This window comes from Rhea pennata, chromosome 5 (assembly GCF_028389875.1).
Source record: "Rhea pennata isolate bPtePen1 chromosome 5, bPtePen1.pri, whole genome shotgun sequence".
Lineage (NCBI taxonomy): Eukaryota > Metazoa > Chordata > Aves > Rheiformes > Rheidae > Rhea > Rhea pennata.
In genome coordinates, this window is record NC_084667.1 from 14870174 (window position 1) to 14897444 (window position 27271).

The 27271-nt window shown below is 44.6% G+C and overlaps 1 protein-coding gene across 1 annotated transcript in view; it reads left to right on the forward strand.

Annotated features, from left to right (window-relative positions):
• PAPLN (papilin, proteoglycan like sulfated glycoprotein) overlaps positions 1-27271 on the forward strand; it is a 53528-nt gene that overhangs the window by 12831 nt on the left and 13426 nt on the right. Inside the window, exons 3-19 of the mRNA XM_062576727.1 lie at positions 9348-9463; positions 10859-10919; positions 11200-11302; positions 12222-12352; positions 12679-12802; positions 13562-13642; positions 14845-15017; positions 15625-15748; positions 16868-16994; positions 19775-19982; positions 21740-21916; positions 22882-23038; positions 23678-23764; positions 24293-24581; positions 24712-24829; positions 25532-25661; positions 26592-27171. Coding sequence (XP_062432711.1) covers positions 9348-9463; positions 10859-10919; positions 11200-11302; positions 12222-12352; positions 12679-12802; positions 13562-13642; positions 14845-15017; positions 15625-15748; positions 16868-16994; positions 19775-19982; positions 21740-21916; positions 22882-23038; positions 23678-23764; positions 24293-24581; positions 24712-24829; positions 25532-25661; positions 26592-27171 — 2786 coding nt within the window. The remainder of the gene's footprint in view (positions 1-9347; positions 9464-10858; positions 10920-11199; positions 11303-12221; positions 12353-12678; positions 12803-13561; positions 13643-14844; positions 15018-15624; positions 15749-16867; positions 16995-19774; positions 19983-21739; positions 21917-22881; positions 23039-23677; positions 23765-24292; positions 24582-24711; positions 24830-25531; positions 25662-26591; positions 27172-27271) is intronic.

A 27271-nucleotide genomic window follows, 5' to 3' on the forward strand; every position in this document is an offset into this window, starting at 1 on the left:
CTGCTATTTGCCAGATAGATGGGCACCATTAGAGGGCAAGAGAGGGATTCCTGCCTGTCCAGCCACTGGCTGCTGAGACCATTCCATCCTTCATAGGACCCGCTAGACTCTTCTTCCCCTTGTTACTGCTTGAATACAGAGAAGGTCTTATCATGCAGTACCTGCAGTGTTTCTCTCTTTTCACCAGGCTTTGAAGAAGCTGGAAAAGGAGCTCATCCCTTTCACTAGTACCTCCTCTATTGTCTGTGCTACAGAAACTGTGCCTGGATGGTCGGGGTCGTTATGGTAGGGGCTATACAGACAGATAACCAAGATGATCTCTCTACATCTTGTGACCTAGCTGTTAGGGCAGATCTGAGAGACAGAATAGTCTGGACAGAATAGGTTCAGGTGTTTTTCTCGTGATTTCTGTAGTGTTTTTAGAGCAGGGTGAAATGATGTAAAGGTAAAACTGCCTGAACTATGATTCAGAAAAAAATGAATTCTGAACGTTTTTAATGTGAATAATTCTTCTATTTTTATTGTATGCGTGTATGTAACATGGGAAGAGGTACTGTATGCTTTGAGGTTGCTTTGTGTTTAGTAAACTTGACACCAGGTTTCACTTTACCTCAAAATATTTTTTTTCCCAAGCATTCTTTCATGTTGAGAACATTTTAGAATTCCTTCTTTCTAGATTGGAAATCCTTTACCACATGTGTTTTGGGACTATATCAAAGAAAAATTGTCTGTCAAGGGAAGAGTTTTATTTAATTCTTCATGATTAGCTGATAGTTAGCTCATTTCCAGCTACTTATATTTGTTCCTAGAATGTTTTGCAGTGTGCTTAAAGTGAAGGTTGGTCTGAAGCTTGGCTGAAAATCAAGTGCATTTGCTGTGGAGAGTCATACATTCCTATAGATATCTCCATGGTCTGCATTTCTAGGTTAAAATGACATTTCTGATTTCTTCTGAAGAAATGAACATTGTTAGTGTTTAAACATTGTTAATCTGTTGACTAAACTTCTAAATCTGTTGACAGAAAGGTCAAAAGGAACAGAAGGACCCCAAAGTTAAGGTCAAGAACAGTAAAAATTATTTGGAGGAGGGAGAAAGGGAAGGAGATCATATTAATATTCTTATTGAGTGAAAGATTTAAAAAAAACATCGTAACAATTGTACTGAGTCAGAACAAAGGTTCATTTTGCCCTTTATCCTGTCTCCAGCAACATCATAAACAGATGCCTAGAAAAACTAAAACAAAATGGTGAGTAGGTACAATGTTTTCCACAATACACTTCCAGTCTCCAGTCATTTGTAGTTTATGAACCTTTTGAGTTAGGCTGTATCTTTTTCTCTTCCCTTAACCTATTCAATGTCTGCTTGAATCCAGTCCATATTTCTGATATCCACAGTGTTTCTATCATAACACCAAGATCCTGCTCTTCAGTGATAGAGATCAGTTCATGTATCATATTTTTATTTAGGAGGATAGGATTTGTGTTTTCTCATGTGCACTGCTTTATTATCTGCATGAAATCTCATCTGTCATTTTTCTGACCGACCACTCATGCTATGAAGTCCTTCTACGGTTTTTTTTTTCAGTTAGTCTCTAGTCCTCAGATATCCTTTGTATTGTGAATTACTCTTATCAGCCTCCTTTGTTATTTCTGTGTTTTCGGTATAACTTACAAATGTGTTAACGGTGCAGGTTCCTTACAGAATTCAGCTGCTGATGTCAGTTCCTGTAGTGGACAGAGCTTTTACTTCTACCTGTGTTTTCTGTCTTTCGGCCGCCTGTTCATCATCCGTGCAAGGACCTTCCTTCTAGCTGCTTAGCTTCCTTCAAAGCTTTAGATGAAGAATTTTGCTGAAAGCCTTTTGGAAATCTGAATATATCAGATGCCTTGTTGACAGTTGCGTTGAATCTCTCTAAAAATTCAAATAGCCTTAGAAAGATTTGCCTTTAAAAAAAGCCTATTTCCCCCAAATTAGTCTATACATGGTATATATACTATTATACTATAAATATACTAGGTGTCTGCCAATTCTATTCTTTATTATCGTTTCAATTAATTTGTCTAGTAGACATCAGTTTTATAGTACATGGGTTTACAGTACCTTGGGCTATCCTGGGATTCTTTTGTGAGTTGCTGTCACATTTTCCACTTCACAGTTATAAAATACAAAAGTGTTTTTAACTGAGAGCTTGCCTGTTAGTATGTAATGCTTTAGCCCTTTCAACCTAGAGTTCTTTTTAGATCCCTTGGATAAACAGCTGCTGGTGACTTCATACTGTTTGTTTTGTCCACTTTTCCAGAATGAGTCTGTGGTCATAACATTTTCTCACAATCCCTCTTTTTGTGGAGCTGTCTGAATGTCACCAGTAGCTTCCATCAGGAATGCAAAGAATTAATTTAACTTCTCTGCAATAGCCGTATCTTCTTAGAGTGCTCTTTTTACACCCTTGTCAACTCCCACAGAGTCTCTGGGAGGCCTTCCATTCCTGTTAAGCAACTGTATCTGCTCTGGCCGCTAGTCATCCTGCGAGCGCAGTCCAGCGAAGCAGGATGTGTCTGGTTCTGTAGTACACACTGCGTCTTGCCCTGCAGACGGGAAAGTAGAGGATGTGGAAGGAGCCAAGTACACTGTGGAATAGCCCATAATGAGGTAGAAAGAACTCGGAGAACTGAAGGGTGAATATGGGGTACATGAGAAAAAGATGGGAATAACGAGGGTGTGGATTAAATGGTGAAGTATTCTGAGGAGCTAAAGATGTGGGGGAACTGATGGATTTTTTTTTTTTTTTTTTTTAGTGGGCATATCAGAGGGGATATGTTAACAACCTGGGGCTATAATGGTGGAGGGAAATGGAGGGGGAGAAAGAGACACACACAGTGAATGAAAACTGCAGGCCATTAGAAATAGTGAAACCCTGTTTTTTTCTCCTCTTTGTGAAGTAGATTGTCTTGACAAGATGCTCTTCTCTGCAGTGCCATTTGTATTTCCCTTCCTGCTGTCACCACCTTCTTCACTCCCATTCTTGTAGTTCTTGTTTTGTTCGTATGTATTTCTTCAACTACTTATTCATTATTCATATGGTACTTGGCACACTTCATCATCAAAGCTCTTTGCAAGTGTGCTGTGTCTGAGCCAAGATCAATTCTGAGCCAAGATCAATGGTTGAGACAATTATCAAAAATACCTTGTTCATATGGCACCGATTCTTTTTTTTTTTTTTTTTTTTTTTTTTTTTTTTTTTTTTTTCATTTTAGGCTAATAGCATAACTGAGTACAGATAGATTTATTTGGAAAATGTATCTATTGGGATAATAGCATCTGTCATATATCTACATTATAAATCTATGAGATACTGAATGTTCTCAGCTCTCTTTCAATTAAATGTGAGTGTTGAATGTTACGTATCTTGCAGTGCTTAGCTATGCAGAAACAGTAGGTGGTCATCAGTGTAATACTGGGTAGATTTTCCTGATATAGAAAGGAAAAAGAAATAATTCACATCCTGAAGAGCACATGCTCTGGAAATACACTCAGGATGAATTGTTTTGGTCAGGACCTTGAGAGCACTGGCAATCTTGCCTGTCCCTGCCCACCTCTCCCCATCGTGCCCAGCCCAGGGCCCCATTTCAGCTCAGACCAGGGCTGTCAGGCCCTGCCCTATGGCGCCATGGTGGTGCCCAGTCTCCAGCCCTGTCCTACCAACTCCAGTCTGCAGGCAATCATCCAGCTTGACCATGGACCTGCCTGGCAATCATGGGCTTGTGACTGATCCTGGTTACTGTCACTTGACCTGATGCTTACCCTGAGCTGTGGACTGACTTTCTGGCTTGAGCTTGGACCTGCCTCATCACCACAAACTTGCCTGATCATCTGGACTTTCAGCTGAACCCAGCTGTCATCCCTGGGGCTGCCCTGTTCCCTTGTGGGGCGGTGGGATGGGCCGTGGCTGGTGAGATCCTGCCCCTGTTGGCAGCTTGTCCCATAGGGGGCAACTGTCTCTGATTGTTTTTTTTTTTTTTTTTTTCTTTTTCTTTCTTCCTACTGACTTTTCTCTAAGTAATTGTTATTCAAAGTTAGTGAAACTGCCTTTTTCAGTGGAGACTTCCTGCTTGCCAGGATTTTGTCAATGAAATAGTTATGGAATAAATGACTGTGGTGATAACTTTCTTTTGTAAAGCATTTGATATTTTTCACCCTTTCGTAACTGTTTTGTCAGTGGGATCAGAATTCAAGGGTATGTCAAAATAAAGGTAAACCTTATTTCAGAAACTGTTTGTAAATCCCAGAAGGCAGATATTTGTCAAGCAAAAGGGTGTAGTATTATTTGAGAAATACCAGGAAAGATCAGAGATACACTATTAATGAAGTGCAGACTCTGCTTTTGACTATAGTTTTAAGCAGCAGAAGCACTGGATAAATTGACACTGAGACTTACGGATCAATTCCACATTTACTTCTCTTATAATTGACAACTACAACATTTTCAATGGGTAATAAGAGTATAAGGCCTTGTAGTCAACCTCTGATGTCAAGAATTTCCCATCGTAGTCTCAGAGTGGGCACTGAGATTGACGCAAATCTGAATAGAATCTAATAAATGCATGATGCAGTTCAAGAAGTCACAATAACAACTTTTCAGTGTCCAGAAAGGTGCTTCGAATGCAGCTCAGTGGATCAAAGCTGTGTGACCTGCAGAACTCACAGCAGTTGCTAGCCTTGTCCAAAACCTCTCGGGCATAGTATAGCTATCAGTAATAATGTGGTATGAGCAGCGACTGTTGTACTGGTATACCATGATGATTTGTTACTGCTTAACTGTCTGGAAAGCCATCACACAGAATTACAGTATAATTCAGAATGACTACTGCTTGGCCATCAGAGGTGCCCTGTGAGTAGGGAAACCCTAGGTATAAGGATCTAGCTGGGATTTAGTTTATTTGGACCTGTGGTTGCAGACTCTCACTTCTCACTTTGGACTGTACAATTAACATCTGCTTTGATGGTTTTCTAGCAGTATTTGGGTTACATCAAGGCTCTGAGAAATGATCTCCCCTGATTCATGAGTTCAGATTTTGTTATACAGACCTTGTGGATCGCTGCTTGCCTTTAATGCCTGTCTGAAATGTACAGTTCTCTGTCCGTGTGTAGTTTCCTCATCAAACCTCACCTCATCAAACTGACTGAGAAGTCCCCCCAAGAGCATCCTTTAAAATATTCATGTGTACCACTAATGCTTTTTTCTCTAAGTACCATTCATAGCTGCTCTTCCCATTCCCATTTCATATATAGAAAAACCTATTATATTGTATATATTTAATAGTATATGTTATACAATCTAGTGCCTTGTTCCAGAATTCTTTTGTTTGTATTTGAGTGGGTTCCACTCTACTACGTACTGGAGTTGTCTGTGAAGGTGAAGTCTGGAGCTCTAGTGATTCCGAGGCATAGCTTCTTTACTCTCTGGTTACATCAGATGTAGTTGGCATGAAAGCAGAAGGTGCCACAACTCGGTGAGCAGTGTCTCTGTCTAGAATTGATGAAAGCAGTGCACTGTCCATGAAAATTAAACCACTGACTGTCTAAACCTTTAGACGGCAGCAGCCCATCTACCTGCAAGCACTGACAGTCTGTGGTGCCAGGGTCATTCATCTGCTTCTGAAATACCCCTTCTGTTCCTTGCCATCCAAGAGCATGAAGCATCTGCAGGAGGTATACATCTCTGTTGTCTCAACAGACAACAAAACTAGACAGAACAGTTGGGCCTTACCTAGCTCTCTCTTCTGGAGCTTTCAGTAGTCAAGTAAGATGACTGTATGCCTTCTCTGGCTTTTCCAGATATGTTAAAATATATACTTTGGATAAAAGAACTACATTTTTATACACATGCTTAGCTGAAGTGGGGACAGAAGTGGAGCAGTAGCTGTGATGAACTTGTAGATTTTTAGCTGCAGGGCCCAGTGGGGACCAGGATTTAGTCATAGGGGCTGACAATAGATAAAAGCATTCCAGAGTCTGAACAAAGCTGAAAGAAGCTGTTGGGACAGAAACTAGCTGATAGCATCTAAAACCAGCTCATTATGAGATTATATAATAGGTTTCTTATTTGTTATAAATATGCAAGTTTATATTTGCCTGTATGCACACACACACAGCTGTTGAGGTAATAAACACTACACAGATTTCTGAATGTAGAAGTTGGGCGCCTAGTAGGAAATTTCTCTGACACTATACAGTTTTGGAAGGATTCCTCTGGCTGATGCTCCCTTGGGGATGTACCTAAATGGAATGATACTGAGAAAATTATTGCTGCGCTCTGCAGGTGCATAAGCCTTACAAGAAAGAGTTGCTGTGGATTTTGCTTTCCATCAAAGGAATAAATAATGCTACTTCTGTAGCAGGGTTATTAGAATATTTATCACATTGGTATTTGTCAGAGAAGGGCTTTCTATTCTATTTGCCTTCCAGTAATCTGACTTTCAAATGCTCCTGCTTTGGATTTTTATCTATGTATTTTCTTCTCCCTTCTGCTGACTGAAAGGTTCCTTGTTTCCAGAGTAAGCTAATACTACTCCTAAATTGGTCAGTTGATATAAAGGAATAAAACTGTGGAGAAACAGAGTGGTAGTGTGTTTCATTCTTTTTGGAATAAGGGAGAAGGGATTACAGAGGGGAGAATTAGGGGGCTTCAAAGAAAAACCTAGAAAAATAAGGGTCCTTGAAGGAAGCTAAAAGTCTATAGATGAGATTACTTCTGAAAAAGCAAATGAGAATGCAGAAGGCAAACACTGAGCTGAATATTTGGAATGGAAGAATGAGAAGAGATTGGCAAAGGGTCAGGGAGATGCTGACTTGAAAGAAAGAATGTGCAAGCAGCTGTAACCTGGGCAGTGCCATTAGGAGAGCAGAGTGAAGGCAGAGTTAGTCTGAACCAAAAAACTCATTCTGAAAGCTTTTACTTGCAGAGGTATTAGAAGGAGTTGCACAAAACTTGTGTGAAGGAAATTGAATAGCACAGGCCAAGCAGAAACAGCGTTTCACATTAGAGCAATATAAGTAATAGTTGGGTGACTCTGCAGCTAGATAGTTGTGCATGATTTGGTAACAACTGCAGAAATATGGTAGGATGACATCTCCGACTGTGTTGCTCTGCCAGCAGCTGGGTAATTATGCTGTAAAGGAGGGTGAGAGAAAAAGAGGAAAACAAAGTTGTAACTCAAAGACTTATGGTCAGGCAGGGAGTATGTTAGATGATTACAAAACACGGGAATATTAACCCACACATGTTGCCAGCGTTGGAGTCACTTGATAATTTGTTAGTCCAGCTCCTATTTCTAGCAGAGAGCTGGATGTTTTATGTAAAAGTGGTTATCAAAGTGAAGTGTGAAATATGTTCCTCTTAAAGTAAGGGCCATGTGCCTCTTCTGTCTATAGGCCTTGGGAAGTGAGCTGGGTGGGTGGAAAGTATGAGCATCAGTAGCATTATGATGTCTGCTGTGGTGGTTTTTTTCCATTTCTAGGGTGTTCCTCAACCCCAGCAGAAAATGCATAAGATGGTATTTGGTAGCTGAGTGATCATCAGGGAATAGCTCACATCAGGATGTGTGTGTGTGTTTGGGGGCGGGTAACAGGAGGGAATCCAAACATAGCCCCAGCGGGGAAGTGTGGAGGATGAGGAACAGGAGCTGTTGGAGGCAAGTCAAGAGGGACCCTTTGAAAATAGGGGATAGATTGGGAGCCAGACCCAAAGTTCATGACTATCTAGGATATTGTGCAGATGGAAAGGAGTTAAACTACATCTCAAAAAAATTTTCCCTTTGTATTCAATAACTGGTTGTGCTTGCATACTGAAACAACAACTCTAATCTAGCCACAGAAATAGCCATGTTAGGATTGGCCTCCCTGAACCAGCAAGCAGTAAAGCTGCGCTGCAAATAAACCTGATGTCATGATATGACACTAGTTTGCAACACCCAGCGCTTCAGCAGGAACAGATCCTTTGCATGCAAGGGAGGAGAAGCCTGGATTTCCCAAGGACACGTATGTTGGTCTCACTGCACAGGTGTTGCAGTGACAGGATACACAGTGTTAATAGACTTTTGCTTTTTTCAGTGCATAACTATATGTAATCTGCAACCAGATTCTTGTTTAAAATAATGGGGGTGGACAGACAACTGACTAAATTCCCAGGCTTACAGCTATCTACAGCTTGTTGTAGTCCAGGGCCTGGAGTCTAGAGTCATGTAACCATAAGCAGCAGGCATTGTGCATTGTCGTGTGTTGCCAGATGGACCTGATGCTTTTGAGCAGACTGTTAAAACTAGAGGGTAAAGGAAATGGAGGGTGCAAAAACACAATTCCTGACTTTTCTGAGTCTTTTTGTGCATGCCCACTCTTATGCCCAAGCAGTATGCATTACCTTCTCAACTGCATGAACATCTCTACAGGTGCAGCTGCACAGCAAATGCTGTTTTGACAGTGTCATTCCTATCTCTCCCTGTGTAATCCTGCACTTACCTTCTTTTTTCCAAATGGAATTAATCTTGATGTGTGTTTGCAATTATCCTTTTTTTCAGGATATTGCTATCCTTTACACTAAAGCCTCATGTCCTGCTATAGGTGGATCCCATCAGCATCAGTAGTTCTTGTTTTCCTGAAAACATGGTATTTTATATGCTTCCAAAACAACGTACTTTTGGGTGATTTCATTGCACTTGTAACTTCATATTATTGTGCTGATTTCTCTTAATATCAGTGTCCAGTCAGACTTCCTAAATACAAAATTAATTAGGGCCATAGCTGATGGTGGCTCAGACCTTAACCTCGTCATCAGACACAATTTGATAGGGGAAGAATAACCATGTATGGAATTTTGTTGCGGTAAGAAGTGTGTTCCAGGTATTTCCTTACTGCTTGCTTTATTTCTCTTAAGTATCTGGCTTGGAGTCAAGGATTTGGGTATAAATGGCTCCATTGATCTGGTTTGAAGTGGCAGTGCTCACAGTCCATGGAATAATGGTTTAACTCTACTGCTTTGTTGGCAGGGAGATGTTATCTTCTGTGGTCTTTTATGGTTATTAAAAGTGCTGAGATTGCAGAGCTGGATGCACTATGTGACTTCAGGAAGCTAATGCTTCCAGTTACTAAGGGCTGGCTTTTCTGATGCCCTGTTCTCTGCCACCTTTCCAATTAAGCAGCCGTACAATGCAGCAACAGAGTCTCTTTTGCAAGAGAACAGATAGGAGGTCTGGATCATTTTCATTGTTTTTTTCCTGTGCTGCCGTATCTGTTTGACGTGTCTGCCTTTTCTGTTTGATGTGTCTGCCTTTTTTTTTTTCCCTTCTTTACAGGGCCCCAGGATGAAGCGGCAGACTGATGTCTGGGGAGCCTGGGGGGAATGGGGCGAGTGCAGTCGGAGCTGTGGTGGGGGAGTCAGTTTTCGGCAACGGCGCTGCTATTCCCAAAGGTGAGGGGTACCCTCCCTTTTCTTTTTTTTTTAAATGTGTTTTTATGTCACTGTGCTCCTGTATGTATGATCCAAGCTACATCCAGAGTCAAGCTGGCCTAATTCCAGCAGAATAAGTTATCTGAGTCCACTTTGACAGGATCCTCAGCTTCAGTCTGTTCACTGCTGTTTTGAATAGAGCTCTTGCCAACACATCTCTGCATTGGCTCCTGTGCTAGAATACTGTGGTTTCTCTGAGATCTGAGACTCTGTAATCGAGAGAAGCTGTGTGATTGGTGTAACAGCAGGTGTTCAATCAAGTCCAGTGTATGCTGGCAGGCCTAGGGGAGAGTTCAGAGCAGCAGGTTTCTCTCCTGAGAGCCAGTGGCTGTGCTGAGAGTTTCTCAGGCTTATGATTCCCAGGAAGGGAAGGCATCCCAGAAGAAGCAGAAGACCAGAGGTGACTCAAGAGTAGTGTTAACACTGTGCCATCTCATTTGCAGCAGGGTTAGATGCGGTGAGGACAGTGACTGGAATTGCATCTATTGGAAATGGTGGACCTGAGACATCCTGCTGTGGATAAAAACAAAAAAAGAAAGAAAAAAAAAAGTCAAAGCCTCAATACCCTGGAAAAAAGTAGCTTCTTTATGTTTAGGGTAATGAGAAGGAGTTTTCTAATACAAGAATCCAGAGTTACTCAGCACTGCTTCTCCCCACCCAGAGTAAGAAAAATTCTCTTTTGAAGACTGCCCATCATGGTATACACCTGTGTGTCTTGGTGTTAGGCCAGAATCCCTAAGGGCCTATCTCTCTGTTTTTGGAGTACTGAGATGATAGACATTTAAATGGAAGCAACAGTTGTTGGCTTCTCAGATTCATTTCCTCCCTAGCAGGAGGAAATTATACTCTGCATAATGCTCAGCTGGAGACATTTGACCAGATCCAAGATAGTTGCACATTTTTTCATGAGCACGTTTAGCTCTTCCCACCATTGAGTCTGGTGTGTGCATGAACAGCAGGTGATGTGCATACCTGTTCTGAATTGGCCAAAATTTTCCTGCTGACAGCATGTTTCTGGTAAGGATGCCTTAGCTGTGCACTGGTAAAAGGCTAGCTGAAGAACAAAAAGCTGTGCTTCCATTATGTGGTGAGAACGTGGCCCTGGGAAACTGAAGAGCTATATTGCAGTAGTTCCCGGTGTGTGTCTCATTTGTGCCAGAACACGTGGCAAGAAATGCATTAAAAGATGCTTGCCTTTATACAAAAAAAAGCATATTTTAGTTAATTTTGGAGCTTCAGGGAACTGTGTTTTGTATGCTCAATGCAAAGGTGATTTGTAATGATTACTGTGAAATGATTTTTTTTGTGTGTGTGTGTGTTCTTCAGACAGCTTCATGTTGCTTTTCTGTCTTTCAGGACTGAAGGCAGTTCTGGTTGCAGTGGACCAACTCAAAGCTACCGCTCATGCAATATTCAGGTACAGTGCTCAATTTGTGCTCTGTTTCTTGTTTTTACTTTCATGTTGTTCCTCTTCCCCAAACATCATCATTCTTGTTCAGAAGTAACATGCCACTGTTAGCTCTTCTTTTCTGACATTGCTGATGAATACTATTAAACAGTACCACTCCAAAAGCAAAGTGGTCTCAGGCTAGGATTTATGATTCTGTATGGGAGCCATGAGGGATGCTTGTTACTTGCATATTTAATTTGCCTCCTTTTCATAATGGCCCAGTGTAACCTTTCTGTTCTTCAAACAGAGCTGCCCAGAAGGCTCCCGAGATTTTCGGGCAGAGCAATGTGCAGAGTTTGATGGGACAGAATTCCAAGGAAAGAAATACAAGTGGCTCCCATATTATGGAGGTAATGACGAACGCATATGGTTAATTTTCATTTCTGACTATCAACAGTATGTTTTGAAGTGACTTAACTGTGTTTGACTACAGTGTCCTAGCAGATTACTGCTCTTCCTGGAGGAGAGGGTTTGTCATTGAAAAAACCTTTTTGCCAGCAATAGAGCATTGCTACCATTAAGACTCTAAATGAGTAAGCCAAGAGACACCACTCATTACGGCAATATGTAGTTGTGTCTTGTAATGGCTTTTCTTTCAGAAATGTCGCTCAAGATAGCTGGAACGGGCTGCAGCGAAGTCCTAAAGTCTTAGAGAAGAAGCATGTCTGCAGTATTTTTCAATATCACTGAAAGAATGTTGACTATGGCACATCAGAAACTGAAATGCATGTAATTAATGAGTGCTTCAGAAAATGACATGTCTTGCAACTGGCCCACACTTTCCTGAGGTTCCTGAGGAACTAGTTCAAAAGGCAGGTCTGAGCTTTGAGGTACTATCATTCAGGTTACTTTAACAAATTCTGAGAGATTTCAACATCGACTGAAAATTTTGCTTGCTGGTTGTTTGATAATGGCTCCCTTGTGTTCTGCACCAGCACTTGTTCCTACTCTAGAATACCTTGTCCTCCATGGAAACATGGGAGAACAGTCCTACTAGGCACAACCAAAGACCCACTTGGCCCAATGTCCCATCTCCAACAGTGGCTAGCAGAGGTGCTTGAGGAAAAGAATGAATACAGTGAAGTTTTCCCAAGATACTTTTCCAACCCCAGCATTTTGTGGCCCAGAAATTTGCTCAATATCTGCCATTTAATATCAGCCCACCTTTCTGTTTCTGCTCCCATGATCTAGAACTAGGTTCCTAATGCATTAGTAAGCACTTAGCCATACTATATAACATGCATTTTTTTTCTCTCTCTCTTCTATCAGCACCCAATAAGTGTGAGTTGAACTGTATTCCCAAGGGAGAAAACTTTTACTACAGGCACAAGGAAGCAGTGGTAGATGGGACTACATGTGAACCTGGCAAGCGGGACATCTGTGTAGAAGGAGTCTGTCAGGTGGGTGACCCTGTTGCTTCCTTTCCTTGTCATCATTTCTGTCAGTCTTTCTAGTGTTCCTCTTTCTTCTAGCTTGCCCTTCATAACACCGGGAAAGCAAAACCATTCAATTTCTGCGGGTGCTGAGAAACATGTGGGCAGCATTCATCTCTCTCATTTGGATAGAAGATACTAGCTCTGTCCTTCCTCTGCCAAACCCTTCCCTGCCTTCTCCTGACTTCCCAGACTCCCTAGATTCAGACTTTCTCTTTGGATCAGTACAGCTTATGTCTCTTTTTTCCTTCTTTCCTTCCTCATTATGGTTTATTCATCCTGTGTTCTGACAGGCCGTTGGCTGTGATAACATGCTGGACTCTGCCAAGAAGGAGGACAAGTGCCTGCAGTGTGGAGGAGATGGCAGTACCTGCTACGGAGTGAAAGGCAATTTTGATGTAGCCAACCTCCCCAAAGGTACAGATGTAGATAGTTCGGGCAGGCAAGAAGGGGAGAGTTAAACCTAAACGCAAGCTGCTCTAAGGGCTGGTGGAGATTCCTGCTTACATGATTGAGGTAGGCGGGCTTGGATGTTCACTTGAAGAGTCTATCTGTATGGTATATGGCTCTTTAGCTGCTTTAGTATTAGAAAATATGTTCATTGCATTACCCTGGGAATTTCTTCCTTAATCTCAGTAAAGACTGATATACTTCCCATGCTGCTGATATCTTTCCCTGCTTAGTCTGCAGTAGATGCTATAAATGCATGATACAAATATAGCTACATACGTCCTTCATAACACTGCCCCTGTCCAGTGCATTGGCAGCCCCAACAGGTTTGGTGCAAGGCTGAAAATGGGACTAGAATCTGCATCTTCTACATTTTGCCAGTTTTGAGCAGTTTCAAGGTAACAACTGCACTGTGGTCATGTGTCTCTGTGTTGAGCTCCAATACGGTACTTAGAGAAATAACTAAGATTTTAAATTCTAAAAGGTAGACTTGGTACTAACCCCTGTGCTTCTGAGGTGTAGTTGCAACTGGACATGGACTGGGCCATGGGCAGTTTTAAGTGAAGCTATTCAAAATGCAGGTAAAATGACAGCTGAAACACTTCAAGTCACCATTGTAAAGCTCATCCATTTATTCCGGCACTAACAAAACTGGGAGCATCTTTGGCATAGAATAATGATTGTGTATCACACAAATATTGAACAATATCCTTCATTTTTCTTCAGGCTACAATCAGATCTTCATCATCCCCATGGGAGCCACCAGCATCCACATTAAGGAGGTTATGCCTAGCAGAAACTTTCTGGGTAAGACTGATGTCAGAATCTGTGTTTCAGTGCACTTGAATTCAATTCAAATTTGGTTTTCAAATACACTGGGCTTTGAGATGTTTGCCTTAAGGGCTTGACCTGGCAGAGGAAAGAACTCTGTGAAAATCAGGGTCTGAATATTGAGTGCTCTTAAAATGTTAGGGAGGCTCAACTCTGGGCTTTGGGTCTAGCTCATTCTCTCTTTTGTGATCATCTTGGTGTTGGGTGGGGAGCATTCAACCACATTCAGACCTCCTGCCTGGAAGGGAGTCTTACTGAAATAGCAAAATTTGGTATGTATGAGTTCTGCTGTTTAGTTGTTAAATATAACCCCCAACTCCTCCTGCCACCCAGAAGTTTCGACTTCTTTTCCTTATAGATATCTTCTGGGTATTCTTCTGTACAACCTCAAACTCTAGGCATGCTGCAAAGAGAAAAAAGGAAGGGACAATGGCCTTGCCTAGCTTTTGGGGGGAAGGCTGAGGAAGTCTCAATGGTGGAAGTGAATGCTCTTTTGCTTTCTGACCACTGTCCAGTGCTTTGGATAAATCAGTCTGGTGATATTTTCCTTTGTGTATTACTGGATGCAGCACAAAAGTCTTTGTCTTTTGAACAGAACATGCAATGACCAAGATAGTAGTGCAGAGACTGTGGTGTATAAATGCATCTTAACATCTGACACAGGCTGTGCCTCAATGGCTAGCAGAGGAATGTAGAGACAGGGCTAAAATATGCTGGGGGATATGGTTGTGCGGTGAAAAAGTGCTTGGTTTGCAGCAAAGTCTCTCAAAAACCACTGTCTGAATAAGGAGCCACCCCTGCAAGCCACCTTGATTAGTGGGGGGACAGCACTGTCAGAAGATGGTCACCTTGATTTGCCACACCTGCGATGCAGCGTTGAGTGAAAACAGGAGTGTCCCTATTGAGTTCTTACGGATTTCTTTTGATACGTAAGTTTTTGCTGTGTTAGTATATGCTGCTGTGTTAGCTTGTGGTTGGTCACAGCTCAGAAGGTTGCAGTACTGGTGCAAAGGAGCTGAGATTCAAAAGGCTGAGCTGAGAGCTCTGTGGATTGCCAATACCCTGAAAGTCTAGAGCAGGCCCTGTCACACGGTATCTAGAGGAAGTGATAACCAGATGTCAAGTTGTAAATGTGTGAATTTCCTGCGTTTTCTTCTGTGGCATATGGGTTTGGCCAGCTGTCAAGAACGTGCGAGGGGAGTATTATCTGAATGGGCATTGGACAATCGGCTTCAGCCAAGCGCTGCACATAGCAAGCACAGTAATGCACTATGATCGTGGCTCAGAAGGTGATCTGGCCCCAGAGCTCCTCCATGCCAGGGGCCCCACCACGGAACCGTTAGTCATTGAGGTAAGTGGCTGCACCTGCCCCCTGTTGACATCGTTGCTCTCTCCCTTTGCAAAGCTGCCCTTGCTTTGTGCAGAGAAAATGCATCAGGGTGGACCGGGTGGGTAAGACTCTGGAGGAATGACTGGGCTCCGTGGAATTTTATAAGGCTGCAGGTCCCGAAGTTACAGTAGGGTGATTTTTTTGAAGAAATCACACTGCTTTCTTCTCTGATTCTGTTGCCCCAAAGGCAGCAGGGCAGTGCTCGATTCCTGTGTCTTCCATTGAGTTCTGAAGTAAAGGAGAGTAGAGGAGAGAGCGTCCAGCACAAAAGGGGGTTGGGGCAGGGACTGCTTGTTATAGCATGTTGTAGGCCAAGCCAGGATATTTACTGTTACAGGAGCAGCTGGATCTTCTAGCTCTGAGATAGATGAATTCACTCTTCTCTGGAAAATGAGATCCTCTCTAGAGTATCAAGGAAGGCAAGGAGAAAATAGAGCATAGAGAATAATTACTCTCTAAACTGGAGAGAGACGGGTCTGCATGAGCCCTGAGGCGTGGTGTGCAAATTCTGTGAAAGAGAAAAGTGCTGCTGTTACTGTTTTCTTGAATTTATCCCATGCTTTCATAGCTCATCAGTCAGGAGCCAAACCCAGGGATACAGTATGAATACTACCTTCCAGTGCAAGAACAGAGCTCAGGTTACAGCTGGAGCTACAGTTCCTGGAGTGAGTGCAGCTCTGAATGTGGAGGAGGTAAGGGACCCTGGTCTCCCGCGGGTTCGAGGTTAATACACACTTCCTCCAGGACCGACACTACGTGACCATGTGCTGCCCTCTGCAGCTGCTTCCCAGCAGTCTCCTGCTAGAAGACAACCTAGCACAGATATCTGCAGGAGGCAGCTGAGGTTTTGTTAAAGGGTCACACATGGATTCGCAAGAGGACTTTGTCCCTTGCCTTGTCCTGTCTGTTTTTTGATGTCCTATTCCTCAACTTTTTACTAGTATCTCCTAATACTCCTCACAGTTAGCCTTTGTCTTCTTTTATTCTGTTTAAGTTCTTTATCTTGTTTTCAGGCCTTTTCAACCACTTACTTTAGAGGTCCTCCCCAAGCTGGCCTGGCCTACATAACTGAGTCTCATCATTCCCTTCTACCGCAGCATGGAAGATTCCCACTCTTCAGGGGAATTGTCAGATCTCTTGGGGTGTCACATCATGTTCGATTTACATGTTCTTCCATGTGCAGAGCGATGGATTTTAAGAAGAAACAAAACAAACAACAGCTCTCTGCCAACCTCACCCCTACCTCCGCAAACACTCTCTTAGCTGGATAGTCTGCAGAGTTCCTACCTGCCTCTTCTTGTCTTTGTGCTGATGGCTATTTCAATAACTTTTACAATATTGTGGTTCTAGGAGCTGGTGTCTTTGCTGGACACTATTATCCTGTAGGAAGCAAGGAGAATTGCATTTTTCTCCAGTGTGTAGTCTTCACAAGACTAACCTCCTGGGTCCAACATCTGCTCCCAATTCTACTGCTGTATGCTGCAAATACCAAGCAAAGTTACTTGATAAGCAGTATACACCTATGGTGCTTCCCTCGTGAGTCATGATCCAATCATATTGCAGGAAAATGCTCCTCAGCTAAGAGAACTACCGTGTCTCTCTCATTCTTCCTCTGTACTTGTATATTGTGGGGAAACATTGCTTACACACATAGTAACCAGCCAAGAATCGCATCTGACTGTTTTCTGGTGGGCTGTAGGGGAGTATGGATTCTGTACTACTTTAGGAACCTGTCTTGGCAATGCTAGTGCATTTCAAACCTTGTCCTGGCTGACTTGCATTGACCAGGATACTCTCTTACCCTTCTTTAGGTTTTCAGTCACGCTTGGTATTTTGCACCATAGACAACGAAATTTATCCCAACTATATGTGCAGGAATAAACCACAACCAGAGAATAACCGGACATGCGGCCATCAGGCTTGTCCCCAGACAAAACGGTGAGATTTCCTTTCCTCTTCTGGACTCTGACTTCTTCCTGAGGTGCTTTCAGAGACAGGAAAAAGAATGACCCTCACACCACTACTGCCCTCCAGCATGCTGCCCTCCAAGGAAATGTTTCACTTACTAGAGAAAGCCCAAGACAAAGGCAGGTGATGATGTTTCTCTGATGAGCATTTCTGTATGCCCAAGGAATAGGCTTGATACGTCCTGCGTTTGTTTCATAGACCGATGAAATTTCCTTCCCAGCATATGATTGTGGAAGATGGTCTCCTAGCCTGCATAGGAGATAGGAAACAGATTCTCTGTTTTTCATTCTCTTCAACTGAAGCCTGAAAAAATCAGAGGAGCAGGTCTGAGCTGATGTCATTGTACGTCCTTTCTGCATCCCCAGTGTCCTTGCTCTTAGAGAGGGCTGAGCCCTGCAATTTTTTCCTTCTCTAGCACTTTCAAACTCCTTTACCCAGCCATTTCCATCTTGTTCCCTGCTGACGTTGCCTTGCCATTGGCTTCACTTAGTCCTTATATGAGCATCCAGAACTGTAATTGGAGCCCTAACTGTGTATCTCACTGCATATCTGATGGGTTTAGTGGAAGCCCATAAGAGTGCTGTTGTGTGGGAGAGGGAATTTGGGAGACCTGGGATTATTTCTGGGTACATGATAGCCTGTAGCTACTTTTTTTTAAGTCCCTAAAACCTTTGTTCTGTGTATAAAGGACTTCTTACATCTATCTGCCACAAGCCTGGAACCACAATGGAGCACGGACCTCTCAGATGAAGAGGTAACAAGGAGAAGGAGATTACAGAAAGCACAGGAAGACGGCTGTACTCTTCTGCTCTCCATGTAGTTGACCACTGCAGCACTGGGGACGTGGGGGCTTTCTTTTTTGGCATTAGTATTAGTGGTGGATGGCGCTCTGCTTTTGATTCTTGCCCATGAAAATGATGGTGGAGGGTGCCGGCTGGCAGCTTTGCTTAAGTGGTTGTTAGTGCTTCTGATAACTTGACTCTTCTGGGACTGAGACGGGAACAGATTCTTCATATCTTTTAGCTTCTTATTCTGATAATTGTTGCTTTTTCTGTGGAATCAGAGTGGAGAGATGTAGGGCCATTCTGGAAGATTTTTGTTTAGTTTATCACAGAAGGTAAAAGAACAGAAAGGAGAAGAGAGCATGATGGATTTGGGCTATTGAAATGTTGACCAGGATACCAGAATGCCATGGAAAAAGTTTCTGAGTTCTCCAGCTCTTCTTTTTATGGCATGGGCTCTACAGCAGCCAGAAAATTGCCTGTGTACCATGATAAGTGCAAGGATGTGACAGATACCTCGGTGGACATTGTAGCATTGTACTAGAAGGGAAAAAGATTGTAAGGTAAACAGTTTTCCTCCCAATAAGCTGCTAATAGTTTTGGGCTTGCCAATAGTTTGGGCTTTGCCCTCTAAGGAGGGTCTTATCCTTATGGTTGACCCTGACTTACAAAGAGCATGAAACAAGTGTGGAAGAAGATGTCTTGAGTGACAGCTGAAGGAAGCTGTAGGTGAGTCCATCTTGATATTACAGTCTTTCTAAAACCTTACACATGCTTTACAGGAGGCAGAATAAGGTTTGGTTTTTGGTCTTTTATCTTCACTGAAGCTTCTGCAAAGTCTTGAATCTTGGAACTAGACTGCTCTGAATGGCTCTTACTTGCTGTAGTTATTCCCTTTCCAAAGAGACATCTTATTTTATAGCGAAGGAAAGAAACACATGATCTTCTATTGATGGAGTCTGCTGTGGGGTTTCTAGTAGCTTATGAATGTGGATTGATTGACTGAAACTCAGTTTAAGTGGGATGGTGATGGCAGACCAGAGAAGCAGCTAGAAGACTAGGGGAGAAATTATGAGTTATCTTGCCTCACTGACTGCGGCCCACCTGACTGAAAGGGGAGGCAGTGGCTGACAAGTAGGTCACCATGATGTCCATCTCCCACCACTACCAATACCTTTTGACTAGGTACCTCTCTGGAGTTGTCGCTGAAGCCCAACTGTGTAGGCTCTGCTCCCAGGCAGGACTGGGACACAGGAACAGACAAGGGCAGGTATTTCAGCATCCAAACAGCATGACTGTTTTGTGGCCCTTTCGCCTTATGTTAGTAAGGGTGTATCATTTCTGTGACTGCTTCAGCAACAGAACACAGGCCAACATCTCTTTAAAGTTTTCTGGGCTTTTTTTGTGTGCTTCGATTAGCTTCTGAATTTAGCCAATGGAAAGAATAAACCTGCTTTCTATTGGCTGTCAGTGAGAAGTTCATAAGTACTTCTGAGAACATCTGACATGGTTTGAGGGCAAAGTGAGGTCTTGGTTTAGTTTTCTGATAATGGCTGGAGTGTAACGTGGTTAGGCAGATGTGAGTTGCTTTTATTCTGCTGATCTGGGTTGTTTTGCTTTTATTCTTTGGTGTTCTGTTCCAAGCATGGTAATTTTTTTGCAGATGTCAGGACACCAAAAGCCATAGAAAGATTTTCTCCCTCTGAGAGAACTATGCAGTTCCAGAGAAACAAGTGTTTTGCAGTGGGAGATTTGCCCCCAGTGCTAGGACTCATGCTCTGCATTGCCAAGTAACCTGAGCAGCGCTTGGTCAAATGGGAACTCACCTCGCACTCTGTTCTGCAAGGGGTCACTTTCCTCATCTGATTGCAGCAAGGACAGGCGCTGCCCTGTCCTGTGCCTTCCTGCACAGGAAGTCCTGCAGTTTACCTGGACTTCCATTTGTTTGCTTTGTTCTGTGACCTGCAGGTGGAAAACAGGGGAATGGGGATCCTGCTCAGCTACCTGTGGTGGAGGCACCCAGACCCGCTCTGTCTACTGTGTGGCCTACGATGGTCAGAGCTCCCAAGGGGTGGTGGATAATGCCGAGTGCATGGCCTTTGCACAGCAGCCTCGCAGCAGTCAGCCCTGCAACGTGAGGCAGTGTGCAACCTGGAACACAGGGCCCTGGTCGGAGGTGAGTTTGTGTTGGGTACACTGCTGCCTCTTGGTGCCTGTTGAAGGATGTTCTGCCAAAGTCTGGGGTGAAGAGCCCAGCTCCTTTTCTGGGGCTGTAAGAGGTGTGTGTCCTTGTGTAAGTGGGGTGTAGAGAATTCTGCAGCACTCCAGACTTCTCCAGACAGCTATACTCTCCTATGCATACCCCCTTGTTCCTCAGAGCTGTGCCTGTCCCTGCACACACGCCCATCACATGCCCTCTCTCTTCTCCAGTCTCCCAGTCTTTCCCCACTCCTGTGTTTTTATCAGACCAGCCAGCCCTGGGACTGACTGAGTGTCTGAGCCAGGCCCAGCAGAGGTGGAGGGCACACATGGGAGCTGCTGTCCATCAGCTGACGATATGCAGCAGCGCTCTCCTCTGCGGAACAGGAGTTTGTGGCTCCCACTTGTGATAATTTTATTTCCATGTGTATTGCTGCAGCAGCATTACTAGACTCTGGACAACAGTGTTAAAACAGGCAGTAAGCAAGGTGCTGGTGACCTGCTGTTTGACTGTGTTTGCTCTAGGCTGTGTGACAGGGCAGCACTCCTGGGTGCAGCTGTGCTGTGTGTTGTTAGTGCCTGTGGAAAGTTGCATCTCCAGGAGAGGAAACCCTTCAAACTACATGTGCTCAGTGCTGCCAGCTAGTCATTTAGAAGGCGTCTTGTGTTGCACAGGCTTAGGAAGTAAAGATAGAAGATGTCACTGAGTTGTGTCTAGTCAGTCCTTAAAGCACAGTCTTTTAAAAGCAGTACGTGCACGTTTGCAACACCTGGCTTAGCACCTTATGCTACTACTTTGTGTGAATGGTGCAGTGTCATAAAATGCAACTTCAAGACGTGATAATCTGGGCTGTAGAGTCCCTTTTTTTCCTTCTCCTGTGAGATATAAGGTATAAATATTGAGATGACTTCAGGGTTGCAGAATGGGAGCACCATTTTTGGAAGTCACCAAATGTCATGTTTTTACGGATGGATTCCAAAGTGATTCATTCTGGGGTTCCCAAAACTGACTGTACTTTGTGTGTTCTTAGAAATAAAAGGTTAGGGCAGTCCTAGTGAGCGGCTAAGACTCACCTGGGAAGCTAAGTCTTAGCCTGGCTAAAGCCAGTCAGACTTCTCCCAGGTTGCTGCTCTCTGTAAAGAGACCTTGGTAATTCATGGAGAAGCAGGCGGGATTCCAGGCAACACCACTGTGAATTTAGCAGGGCATTGAAAATGTCATAAAGCAGTTGCTAGTATAGAGGCTGTGTCACAGCTGCACACCGTGGAAGTGGAACACAAGTTCTTTGTGCGTAAAACATGAGCAACACAAGAAACTAATCTTTTTACCCTCCCCTAAATTCTTTACCTTGGGCTGGTTTTAATCAGGAGTAAATAACGTTGGTATTCCTTGCCATTTATTGTTGTCAATGCATTTTGCAATTGTTCTGCGTGTGTTTGTTTCCAAAGTGATTCTCCCTTTCTTCTTTGGCAGAGGGAGAGAGAGAGAAATGATGCGACTTGTCCAAAATCATCCAGTGTACCCAAGGTCTCCCTGGTCCAGTTAACCATATATTATTGTCTTTTCTACAGCATAAATACTCTGCTAATATCTATCTATGAGGATGAATTTTATGATGGTTGCTTGTTTTAGGCATTCTCAAAATGGTATTCTGTCCTAATGTTGGGGAGCACAGCCTGGAAATGCAAGTGGTAATTAGATCCTTCCTTTTAATTGTTGGACCCTTTTTTTAGTGCTCAGCCAGCTGTGGGGAAGGTGTCCAGACCCGAACTGTCACCTGCAGAATGCAGCAGGGCTCTTGGGCTCAGGACTTGGCTTGCCTGATGGAGCCAAAGCCATCAACCACCCAGCCCTGCCTTCGGGAGAACTGCATCCAGGAAATTGGCTGGCACGTTGGAGATTGGGGCCTGGTAAGCACTGCACTTTCACGGTTCAGAAATAACTGATTATATTGTTGTGCTCCTCGAAAACAAGCTTTGATCAGAGCAGTCTGCACATTGGCTGAGACTGGGAGCATCTAGTGCTTCATTACCAGTCCCTTGGCTCACAGTTGCATTGTAACTGGCTTGAGTAAAGCTGCAGTTAATCTGCTGCCTGCTTTGTTCGTGGCTGCTGCAAAAATAAATCCTTCGGGGGGGGGAGGAGGAGGATTATAGTTTCAGTGACAGTAGCAAAATGTAGCCAGTAAACTGAAACAATCCACTGGTGCTGCTTTTTCCTGACTCTTTGCACCATCACCATGATTAACAGAGCAGCTCATTGACTGCCTATGGCTTAAAGCTCTGGGCTTCAGGACTGGTCATCACGTTCGGTGAAGTGATTTAAAATATGTTTTTGTAATTGTTCAGATAAACTGTGCTTCAGCTGGATTAGCCATGTCTTTGTGGAGGGAGCCAGACTGTTTTCAGCCTGGGAAAAATGCTGGGGGGAGGAGATGGGGTAAATCCAGTGAATCACATGACTTCCAAACACAGCATTTTCCCTTCCATGAACGCCAGACCAGCTTGTTCACAGCTGACTCTCTCACAGCTGGTGGATCCTAGTAGCACTGAGATGCCTCTAGGCAAGGCAGAAGTAATTCACTCCTGCTTATTCCAACTCCCTGCAACACTGCTGTGAATAGCAGAATAGCTCCTCTGGATATTGCAGTCTGAGCATGGCTTAGAGCTCAATGATTCTGGGCTGGGCACAAATTCAAAACGTTTGAAATGGTTTAAAGTATGTTTTTGAATGGTTAAGATGAATCCAGCTGAAGTATTGTTTGCCTTGTCTTGGTAGAGAGAGCTGTGCTCAGTGTGCAGCTAGTCATGTATCTTCTGGTCCATGAATTTTCTATCTTTACTGCTTGCTCACTTGCCTTTTTTCTGTGCCCAAGTGTTCAAAAAGCTGTGATTCAGGCATCCGGACACGCCAAGTCATCTGTGCTGACGGCGACTCCAAATTCTACAGTCCTGAGACGTGCAAAGCCATCCAGCCGCAGAAACCAGCCACACTGGGTAACTGCAACATGCAGCCCTGCTACCTGCCACAGCGTAAGTGATGTTGCTAGACATCAAGCTTTTCCTAAGATGCTTCTGTTTAGCAGTAGAAGTTTCCATGATTTCACAGTAGCTTGTGTTCTCCACTCCCTGCCCACCTCTATCTTGTGCCATTTATGTTTTGTGCACAGAAACACAGTGCCTTCAAGTCAGAATCCCCAAACCTGTGTTATCTGAAATATTTGTAGTGGGCTTGGGTATAACAGTGGTGTGTGCCCATTCTGAACCCAGTGTTCTATCATGGCTCTGTCCCAGTTTATGCTGTGGACTGACCCCAGGAGTTAAGAAGGATGACACTCTTGGCATGCTCAGTGACTAGAGACTATAGATGATTGTCATCTCAGTGTGAATCAGGCATAAAGGAAACAACTACTTAGACGGTTTGTTTGCTGTCTGTATCTAGTCTCCATGTCCCAGTTGAAATGCTCACCTTTGCCTGCCTGCCCATCACAGATGATGCAGGCAATCCCATTGCTGTTCAGCAGCTGTTCCAGGAGAATAGGAACATATTCATCAGCTGCAGACTCCTCTTGGCTCCTGTTGACTTTTTCAGTCTTTTGTTGATGCATTTGCAATTGTTAGAGCATAGGGCTGTAGTAACTGCAGTAATTTTGTGCATGTTTCTCTTTGCAGAGGTCCCCAGTATGCAGGACACTATGGGATATGATGTTACCCGCCAGTCCTTGCTGACACGTTACAACCCAAACAGCCCTGCCACAGGTTAGGACAGATTATGTTTATGGTTTTGGTAATGGTGGATGTGAATAAGATGTGGTAAGGAAGGACTCCTTTTCTCCATTCCTCTGCTTCTCTTCATGGGCTTGTAGAAATTCATGGAGCCAGAGACAAAGGATGGATTCATTTACACCAATAAGGAACAATATCTGAATGTGTGCATTCAGAAGACCATGCAATATGTAGATCCCAGGTTCTGACAGCATGACTTAAGAGCTGTCTGAGAAAAATACTGCCTGATGCAGATCACAGGAAGAAGATAGGCTCATATGTCCACAGTAATGCAGCAGGTAGTTTCTTGTGGGACAGCAGAAAGAGACGTTTCCTAAAGGCAGTGAGGAAAAGAATCTTAGGACAATCAGATCCAGAATGGTGGGCCAGAAGACATGCTCAGGTGAAACTCTGATGTAGAAAAGCCTGCCTTGTAGCCTGGGGCTGGTAAAGGAGAGTATAGATAAGGAAAATTGACTGATCTGATGCTCACCTGCATGCTTTAAGGAATTCTCTCCCCAGATTCTGGTGATGAAAGGATGCTCACTGGGAGCTCCATGGTCCATAGTGGCTCTGGGAATCACCACATTCAGTCTACCAAAGACCGTGGCACAAACTTCTTGCCTGTTCGCTGGGAATCCCAGTCACGCTCATCAAGTTCCCGACAGCTCAGCTTCCCTCAGGACCTCGTTGCAGGGACTGTCTCTCAGGACTGCTATCGGAGCCCCCATGGCTGCTGTCCAGATGGGCACACTCCAGCTTCAGGTCCTTTGGGGAGAGGTTGCCCCTTTGGCACCTGTCAACAAAGCAGGTAGCTGGAAGTAGATAGGCCTGAGCAGGGAGGCTTTGCCTTTCCTGGGGGCTTACTGATGTTTATAGCCTGTGCTTGTTGAGCCAGGCAGGTCAGGTCTTGCTGCATCCCTTCTGTGTTCTGCCTGCAGGTATGGATGCTGTCCTGATGGAATATCATCTGCCCAGGGCCCAAACAACATGGGGTGCCCACGATATTACAGTGACGTTCGAGTGAACAGAAGTCAGCCCACTGCAGACTCTTCAACAGTAAGTACAGAAACCCTCTGGGTTTTAATAGCCCAGCAGATAGATTCAGATCTGGTGATAGTGACTCAGATTATGGGTTTCTGTTGTGCTTCATCTCTGCCAGTAATACTCTGGCAGTAATACAGTATTGGCATCAGGTCTTCTGACCAACTTTGCTCCTGCTCAGTCTGGCAGATCCACTGGTGATCCTCTGTAAGCAGGAGACAGAGCAGGAGAGTGGGAGCTGTCTGCGAACAAGCAGAACATCTTTTGTAGAACTGACTGAATAATCCTGAGTAGCCAAATCTGTTTGTCAGACACTTGCCAGCCAATTTTTTTGGGGGGGACAGGAAGTACATTGCTGCTAGTAATTACCCTTGTTCATCATCTCTGCAGGCTAATCAAGAGCAAAACAGTCATGGAGGAACAACTTCTTTGTTCTTCAGGGGTCATAGCTTGGGGTACTTTGTGGGGCTAGCTGAGAAAACTGGCCTGCTGCTTGGCTGGCTGGATCTGTTTTGTGGAGAAGTGCAACCCTGGCTCCACAGCTGAAAGCCAAGTTCCTCCTACAGCAGCATGAAAGTCTCTAGGAGGCAAAACAAATGAACAGTGGTTCCTCTAACAGCTGGCCTTCTGCAGCCAAGAGCTCGTATGCAGTGCCTTGTGTGTGCTACTGTCTTCACGTCTGCCTGGTAACTTTTAGCTTTCGATCTTATCTCTAAGGCAAGCCAAGCCTTGTCCCAGCAGCACTCCTCAGGTGAATGCCGCAGTTCGATGTACGGCTGCTGTTTTGACAACATTGCTTCAGCTTCAGGCCCTCAAGGGGAAGGATGTCTCAATAGGCCCAGCTATCGTAAGTGATGCTCTGGCTTCTTGATTTAGAAACGTTGGAAGACCTGTACAGCATTCAGCAGGCTATAGGAAGCTTCCTGTGCAGAAGATTTGCTCTCTGTAAAATATAGTAAATCTTTCTTTCTTCTGCCTTGCAAAGAAGTCCTGCCTGATGGTTCAGATAGGGAAAAGTTGGAGGGAGCCTAGAAAAGCTGCCACATGGTTCAGTTCTGTCACCTACCACAGAAACTCTTGTCATCCTGCGTTGATGTTTTGACAGAACCGGATTCCTGTAGCCTCTTTCAGTTTGTAGGACTTCTGGGGGCTGTTTATCCCTGAGAGGACACCCTGATGCAGCCTGCGGTGTTCCAGATTAGTTACCTGGGTTTAGGAGAAGTGGGACTAACTCCTCTCTGAGGAGTTAGAGCCAGACTCATCTCTGGACAACCCTTCTGGGTGGGGGTGGAATGAGAGCTGTGGCTAAGGATGGAGATGTTGCTCAGGAGACTGTCAGCCAGCAGAGCTCAGCAGGGAACAGTGCCTGCTGTGCTGCGAGGACACCAGAGTGTCTGGCAAAAACGTCTCAACTCCTTCAGGTCACAGATGTGTCTTTTGCAGGAACATGTGCTGCTACATTACCTTCCTTTTCTGTTGCAGCACAGGGACTGCTTGGTGGGCAGTCAGTCAGTCTAGTATCTAATGTCTAATCAGGCTAGATTCTGAAACATTTCTGAGCTTGGTTCTCCCTCTGTCAGTGTGAAAACTGGGGCAGAGAGCAACATCTGAGCAGCTGATCTGAGTTCAAAGCAGAGTTCAGTGCAGGACTCGTGTCCTACTTTCTGGCCCGCACCCTGCCACAAGGCTCATCAGGTCATGCAGGTGGAGGCTTGAAGGAGTCGAACCTTTGTGTGTCGTGACCCTAACATCCGCTCTGTGCTGTTGTTTTTGGTAGCCTTTCCTGTCGTATGCCTGCTGCCCAGTGCCCATGGCCCCTGCACAGACTGGACCACTCGGTGGTACTTTGTGGCTGTTGTTGGCAAGTGCAACCGGTTCTGGTACGGCGGCTGTCATGGCAACGGGAACAGCTTTGCCTCGGAGGAGGAGTGCATGAGGACGTGCCAGGACCGTGCGGGAGTCAGTCCCCTGCAGCACCAGCACGCTGATTCCCGCACTCGCACAGGGGATGCTCAGGGCCAGCAGCAGCCATCCCTGAGAGAGTCTGCAAGCAACAGCCCAGAAGGAAGAGCCTATGGGGCTTCGCACCCCACACGAGACAGCCACAGGGGGGACAGCTGGAGAAGTGATGTGCTGCCAGAGTTTTTGCCAAGGGCTGGCGTGCTGGACAGCCAGCGCTGGGGTGCCCAGCACGTTGAGGGTGGCGGAGAAAGGAGGCTGGGCCACCTGAGCCAGGAAACAACAGAGTCCGAGCGCTCAGGGAGGCAGAGCGGCGGTGGCCAGCAAGCACCGCCCCGTGAAGGCGAGCAGCAGCCTAAGGCATCCCCAGATTCCTTCCCAGCGCGAACTCTGCACAGGTGATTTCTTTTCTGCTCTGTCAACTGATTGTGAGCCCCAGTGCAGCTTTCCCTGGAGTGGAACCAGGACTAGCTAACTGGGAACACCACGCAACAGACG